Source organism: Barbus barbus, assembly GCF_936440315.1.
Source record: "Barbus barbus genome assembly, chromosome: 4".
NCBI classification, from domain to species: domain Eukaryota; kingdom Metazoa; phylum Chordata; class Actinopteri; order Cypriniformes; family Cyprinidae; genus Barbus; species Barbus barbus.
In genome coordinates, this window is record NC_136732.1 from 39904354 (window position 1) to 39912317 (window position 7964).

General features: G+C 35.2%; 1 protein-coding gene across 1 annotated transcript; it reads left to right on the plus strand.

Annotated features, from left to right (window-relative positions):
• The first annotated feature begins 1153 nt into the window (after positions 1–1153).
• On the plus strand, positions 1154–5966 carry LOC306864062 (uncharacterized protein). Its single transcript, XM_079407764.1, has 4 exons — positions 1154–1330; positions 1807–2120; positions 4098–4254; positions 5751–5966. Exons 2-4 carry the CDS (start codon positions 1947–1949, stop codon positions 5852–5854), a joined length of 435 nt encoding a protein of 144 aa, XP_079263890.1. The 5' UTR covers positions 1154–1330; positions 1807–1946; the 3' UTR covers positions 5855–5966.
• The last annotated feature ends 1998 nt before the right edge of the window (positions 5967–7964 follow it).

Genomic DNA, 7964 nt, shown 5'->3' on the forward strand with positions numbered 1-7964 from the left:
AAATGAAAACAAAAAAACTTTTGAAATGTTTTACTTTACATGCAACAAATCTAAAATATATGAAAGTTTCACTTTTTGAAATAACTTACAGGAAAAAATGAACTTTTTCACAACATTCTACTTTATTGAGATGCACCTGTAGATGAGTTGTATTCAGAAAAAGCAAATGGAGCTTCTATTCGATTGGAATGGTTTAGTAAGTGATATTCCCTGGAAGAAAGTTTGGTCATTACCTCATAAATATTTCATTACTAACAAAATGAGAGAAATTGCATTTAAGTTGATTCATAGAATTTACCCGGATAAGTGCTCTCTTAAAAGACTTAAGAATGATATTAATACCAGCTGTTCTTTCTGTTTAGAAAACAATGAAACATCTCTACATTTATTCTGGAATTGCTCTCACACAACATCATTTTGGTGTGACATTCTTGACTTTATCAAATGTTATGTGAATCCTAATTTTGAGTTTACTTATAGAAATGTAAATTTTGGCTTTCATGAATGTGAAAAAAGAAATGATTCTTATTTTATAAACCTTATTTTCCTGTTAGCTAAATATCATATTCATAAATGTAAATTTTCTAAAAGCAAACCTCTTTTTTTTAAGATTCAAAATTGAACTGAAAATGTATTTTGACTCTATTGAGTTCTCTACGAACATGAAAGGGGGACTTGGCGCTTCCTTTGGACTCATTTCATTCAATGAAAAATCACTTTTTCATTGAATGGGTGAATCAAAATATTTTGTTTTTGATTTATTCAGTGCTCAGGGAGACCTTCTTTCTTTTCCTGATTTTGTGTTTTTAAAAGGTGCCACAATCTCACTAAGAAATTATAATAAAGTGATTAAAAGTATCCCTGTCAGTTTAAAAACTTTGTTTAAAGCACATTTATGTTATGGCTGTGTAAACAACAATTTTCCTACACTTGCATTTAAATGGAGTTTATGTATTAGATAAAAAATGCAATAACGTCTTTATCAGAAACGCCCTATCTTCAACTCCAGGATGTACGGTGGCCCAATAGTGCACAACACAACGACATTAAAAAAAAGCAAACATAAGCTCACAACACAACAGAAATGCTCCCGACCACTAGGGGGCAGTTGGTCTGTAGAAACAGGCAATTGTGCGCATGTTGACTGCCAGGCAGTCTGAACCTGTTTTGAATGCTGCTTGCTCCCTTATCTTATTCCAGTTTGCAATGTATTGTCCATCTTGTGGGGCTACGCTCGAAAACTTCCCTTCTTTTTGCAGCACATGTGGAAAAAGCATCAAATTTCTCAAAGACAAAGTTCCTGATGGAAATGAGCCCAGCCCCAGTGCAGGTAAGTTACATAGCGAGGCTGTTAACGTTACTGTATTTATTTGCTTGGTGAACCGTAGAGTATAATGTGAGAGATTTCTATGGCAATGTTTTTAAAGCAGGAACAACAGAGGAAAGTTCAGTGGATTTTTTCATGAAGTACAGGGCATTAAAGGAGAGGAAAACCTTCTTTACAAAGAAAAATCATGACTCTAAGAAGGATAAAAAACTGTGAAAGTATATTTTATACATCAGAGTAGGGATGAAGACTATTGCAACTTCCATTTCATATTTACAGTACCCTTGTCTTGAATGTCTGTTTCCTATGGAATTTAATGCAGTGCTGAATTGAAGAATTGTAGATATTAACTCGTTTCACAATCATGATTATCTTTTTATCAGTCAGTTATTTTATTTTATAAATGAGTCACACACCCGTATTAAAGCCTATTTCAATGTTCAGTTTGTGACATTTTTATTTATTCTTTTCATGTGTAGATTTTCAATGGAATTATGAAAAGACATGATGGTGTTCTAAAGGCCATGAGAGGGAAGAACCTGCCTCTTGAAGTTCAAACAAACTGGTCATCTGAGCAAGTGTTAATAGCTGGTGAAAAGAAAGTAAAAGATTTTAATTAATGTTTTACAATCATCTAACTTCAGTGGTCCAGTCCCTTGCAGCTAACAGCCGTTCCAATGCTCCAGTGCTGCTGGTGGTGGACAGTGAGGATGATGTCTTTCCTCTCAAAACCATGGAGGAACTAGAAAAACTGGAAATACAATTATCAGAAAAAGCAATGATGCAAAAGATGGTAAAAAATCATTGACATTTGTATGTTTAACAGTTGTAGTGAAGCAAATAATGTCTATTATATACCCGGTTTCACAGACAAGGCTTAAGGCTAGTCTCAGACTAAAATGTATGTGTGAGCTGTCTTAACTGAAAATAACTTGCAATGACATACCTTACAATACGTCAGTGCCATTGTTTTGTCTCAAGATGCACACAGCATATTTATAAAAGCAAAACTAAGACCTATAGTCCTGATTTAAACTAATCCCTGTCCAGAGCTGGGGTGCGTTTCCCAAAAGCATCGTTAGCCAACTAGTATGGTCACAAGTTCCGTCGTTACCAGCATAGTTTCGGTGTTTCCCGAAACCATAGTTCAAATGAACGTTTGCAATCAGCGTCACAAACTTACGTGGTTGGAACTACAGTTCTCAACCTGTGGTTAGAGGCATAGTTTCTTGTTTGTAAGACATATGGGCTTAATTAAACATGCTCTAGGGCACAACAAGCAAGCTAACATGCAGTACTGTCTGTATATTCCATTCAATCTAAATATAAAATGCATTTTAATTTTGTAAAGTGCGCATGTACATAAATGCTTAAGGGAACCCTTATGACGTAAGAGGGAACTCGCGATGAATCAAACATCAAATAAAGCAAAATGACAGAGAACAAAAAATAGTAAATTAGTCAGTAGGTGCCATGTTCAATACAGCAGCATCTTAAAGATCTCTAATCAGTTAAATAGCATAAGTTATCCCTCCACCACATGCATGTGACGTCATTAACAATGGTCCTATGTTGTTGAACTAACATGGTTCAAACGATGGAGATGCGACCGTGTTCGGGAAACAGTTGTGACTATATAGTTTGTTTCCAAAATGATGTATCATACTATGGTGGTTAATCAGCGAGTTACGTCGTTGTTCGAGAAACGCACCCCTGGGTAGTAACTGTAATCTGAATTACGTAATCAGATTCCAAAAATTAAGTACTTGTAATTAGATTCAATTACATTTTAAAATACTCGTAATCAGACTACAGTAACTTTTTTTATGGATTACATGATTATTTACATAATAACAATAGATTATTCAGAATTTAATTTCCCCCAATTCCTCTTTTTCATCTTTTAAAAATAGCCTGCTGCTAATATACAATCAGAAAGGCTTCCGGTTTTGTTGACATTCACACAGAGATCAGTCATTAGTCAGAGGGCAACACAGCGTTTGACCACTGGATTTACAAAAATCATTAAGAACATTGCATGTACAGATGATGAACACATACATTTTTATTTGAATCATTACCCTGTAGGTTGTTTAACCATGTATTTCTATGTCTTTGGAAGGCGTTTGTCTTTCAAACAGTAAAATGCACAAATTCAAAAAAAATGTTTGTCATTTGATCCTCTTTCACCTAATATATTTACTTGAAATATTTTAATAATTAAGCATCACTTTTGTATGTTCATTGGTTCTCTGACATTGGTTATGGTCACATGAAATGCAGGTAAACAAATAAAATATAGATTTTTATTTTAGTAAGTTTTTTTTATTGATTTTAAAATGCTTTATTTTTAACATTTAAAAAATATATACATATATATATATATATATATATAAATTGTGATTTAAATCATTATTAGCTTTTCATTAAACTCATAAGCCCCCTGCAGTTCCTTCATAAACACCAGTTTGGGAAACCTTGGTGTAATATAATGCACTTCATGCTGTTAATAACTACAGCTAAAATATATTTACTTCATATTTGTATGTTTATGTCCATATGGTACTTTGATTATCCTATTTAAATCAATGTGATAGACAAGTTAGGTCAAAAATAATTGAAAATAATTCTAAAAGTAGTTACATTACATGATTAATGTGTAATGTAATGGATTTCATTGCTAACTACCCAGCTCTGTCCCTGTCTGTGAAACAGGGCCATAATGTTTGTGCTTGTCTGTAATGTTTTGAAATCACCTTTTATTTTTTAGGTGAACAGGTTATCCATCAGCGGAGGACACACACTGAAGAAAACCATATGGAGAATATGCTCCAAGGTTTTTGGTCCTGTAGCCAAACAATTGAACTGGTGTGGAAGAGGAGAAAAGAGAGGGATCAGGAAGACAAACATAGGAGCACTCTTAATAGGTACGTCCAAAATGTGTTCCAGTGTACGGTAACACTTTACATTAAGGTTCATTAGTTAACATTAGTTAACTACATTAGTTAACGTGAACTAAGAATTAACAATACTTCTTCATTTATTGATCTTAGTTAATGTTCATTTCAGCATTTATTAATGCATTAAAATCATAAGTTGTTCGTTAACATTGGATAATGCACTGTGAATTAACATGACCAAACAATGAACGCCTGTAGTTTTATTAACAAACAATAACTAAGATTAATAAATAGTGATAGTGTTCATTGTTCACTAATGCATTAACTAATGTTAACAAATGACACCATATTGTAAAGTGTTACCTGTGCATGCAAAGATTTTATGCAATAACTGTTGATACAGCTCCATAAAGCATGACTACTCCTCGTGAGCTTTTCATACAGACTTAGGCCTACATAATATCTTCATATATTATGATGCATGTGCCTACCAGCAGATATATGCCGTCTATACAGTGTAAAATGTTGTTTCATACACACAAAAGTATTTTAGAAATGGAAACTTTTGTTTTAACATTTACACAATTAGGCTAAGTGACCGAGAACTGTTGATGAACAACAAAATATGCTGTTACCGCAACTTGATTAAACCACAAAAACACCTATTTGTCAAAATTAAGGTAATGCTTTATCTGTTTGATTTAATTTATATAAAATCAAATATATATTATACCACCACACATATTAATGACAATGAATCAGGTTGAATCAGTTTTCCCGCGGCGATGTCTTCCCCGTGCGATGTGATGATCTTTGGAAGCACGTGCGCAGTAGCGATGAGGAGTCGACTCCAAAAGAGTCAATTCCTTGAATCTGACCAGCCCAGTTTTCGAAGTAGACTTAATATACAATTATTAATATTCGACTCAGGCTGTCTCCCCACTAATGTTTTAGTGTTGAGAGTCACAGTAAAATAACCTGAAACCGATTACATGAGAGACAATAGCATAGCGAAGTTTAAAGGTTTTATGACTGAAGCAGAATTTCAGCACCACTGGAAATGAACAGCGACCAGTCAATTTGAAAGCACATACATGAAGTATCTTATATTACATACTAAAACGCTGACTGACATTAAAAACAGTTGGCAAGCATTAACTGCACATCAATTCTCTATATTAATTATAAATCAGGTAGAAACTCGGCCCTTGGGATCATATGAACAATTAAATAGACGTATGAGACGAAATAAATGTCTTATTTTACGTGATTTTGCGCAGTTAATGCATGGATTTGTTTGGGTCGGCGTGCACTTTATGTATACAAGCACGAAAAATATGACTAATTCGAGATCCTTTAATTGATACTGACACAGAGACATTATGGCTTTACTAAAGAACATTTTTTATGCAAATTCATAAGAACCCAGTTAAATAAAACATATTTTGCGGATTTAAGTAACCAATAAGTGAAAAAAGTTGTATTTGTTAAATTTACTCTAGTTTTACCTTTTTAACATACAGGAGCAGCTCTGAAGAATCCCGTGCTTCCCTCACCAACTGAAGCAGAGGCTGAAAAACATGTTAAGGATTATCTCCGCTTGGACCCAGGAAGAACGCCGTCTTAAATCAATTTGCTTTTTGTTGTTTGTTTGTTTCAGGATTAAACTAATAATAATAATACTAACACAAATGACTGCTTATTTTCATTCACTGTTAATAAAATGATACAAATCATTCAACAGCTGTTGTGTTCTTTCATTCTGAGTGGAAAATACTCGGGTTTAGTGATCATATTTATCATATATGTGTAGACGCATGTATAATCAGTGTAACTGCAGCTGTTATCAATAGCAGTAAATATGAAGGAACGTCTAAAACGTCTAATTATGAACGACGTCTATGCTATGTAAATCAGATGTCTCATAGACGTAACATTCTAATATTTAACGTCTATAATACGTCCACCAGATGTCCTTGGAACGTCGGGAAAGGACGTCTATGCGACGTAATCCAGATGAGCAAACGCCCTTAAAAATACGCATCCCAGATGCAAACGCACACATCGCACAGACGTCCCCGCGACATACCTGTGCTATCTGGGAGTGTGCTGCATGAGACAAAAAAGTAATGTAGCCAAAACCAGTTGATTTTATCAGATGATGTCACGATTATAAATGAGAGTGACTCCTGGATAACATGTAGGCTATTAATGGGTCGTATTTAGTCACTATTTAGTGGAATTTTTCTACAATATTCTCTCATCATGACAGTAAAATAGGGCATTCTAAGTCAATCTACTGCAGTTTTTCCTCTCTCTGTCAGTAGAAAATGTGGTTAACACCTGGTCATGCATGAAAAAAAAATACCGTCATACACCGTGAAACCGGTATAATTTAGAAAAATCCAGTGATATACATTTTTGGTCTTACCGCCCAGCACTAATATATATATGCCTAGTTCTGTCTACACTGCACAGGCTTCCTATTAAAGTGCCCCTATTATGCCATTTATAAGGTTGCTAATATTGTTTTATGAGTCTCCTAAAACAGGTTTACATGCATGCAAGGTCAAAAAACACTTTAGTTTTCTCACAAAATAGATTTAATTTAACCTCATTTCTAAATGATTCGTAAACGACTCGTGCGAAGCAGTTCAAATAATCAGTCTCTAAACTCCTCCTTTCCGTGAGCCCTCACTTCTGTGATTGGTCAGATGGCGCAGTCCTGTGTGATTGGTCTACCGCGTACAGTGCGTGTCGGAAATTAAACGCCCATTGCCATAACGGAATGACAGCCCTGGAGACTTGTCAATACATAGAAAAGATGGTATCGATTGTACCTTACCAATTCGAGCCGGAGTCTGATGATGAACCGGTTGAAGTGACTGATCGACAAGAGACCGATTCGCAAGCATGACTGGAGCAGGACGTTTCTCAGTGGTAAGTGTCAAGTGTTAAGTGTTAAGAAGTTTGTGGTAATTATGAGATGTGATTGCAAGTTGTTCGCGACGTACAACGTGGGCAGACATTATGCAAATGTGTTACTTTGTGACGTACAGCCGTAACAGAACAGGATTCAAACTCCTGATGACTCGTTTAGGCGATTGCGAACCGACTCTTTTTTTGATAGACAATAACTTTATTTATCGTGCACTGTCGGCTTCACAGCTTTGCAGAAAGTTTATGTTCACATACAACTACATGACACACTGCATGAAAGGTAATATCCGAAAAGGCATTAATAGGGGCACTTTAAACATTGTATAGATTTTAAAATCTTGCAAATTATTTATAAAGCCCTGAATGGCTTAGCTCCTCAGTACTTGAGCGCGCTCTTATCGCATTATAGTCCTCCACGTCTGTGGCGTTCTCAAAACTCTGGCCATTTGATAATACCTAGAATATCAAAATGAACTGCGGGTGGCAGATCCTTTTCCTATTTAGCACCCAAACTCTATAATCTACCTATCAGTGTTTGGGAGGCAGACACACTCTGTCAGTTTAAATCTAGATTAAAGACCCATCTCTTTAACCTGGCTTACACCTAATACACTATTGCGTTTCTGTAATTCAAATTCGTTAAAGGATTGTTAGGCTGCATTAATTAGGTCAACCAGAACCGGCAACACTTCCCATAACACCCGATGTACTCGTTACTTCATAAGAAGAATGGCATCTACACTAATATTAGTCTGTTTCTTTCTTATTCCGAGATCACCGTTGCCACCCGATCCGAA

Bases quoted from the DNA above. Each gene is read 5' to 3' on its own strand.
- LOC306864062 (XM_079407764.1), top strand. From the start codon at position 1,947: ATGTTTTACAATCATCTAACTTCAGTGGTCCAGTCCCTTGCAGCTAAC. The intron at 2,121-4,097 runs GTAAAAAATCAT...TTTATTTTTTAG, and splicing joins AAGCAATGATGCAAAAGATG to GTGAACAGGTTATCCATCAG. The intron at 4,255-5,750 runs GTACGTCCAAAA...TTTAACATACAG, and splicing joins CATAGGAGCACTCTTAATAG to GAGCAGCTCTGAAGAATCCC.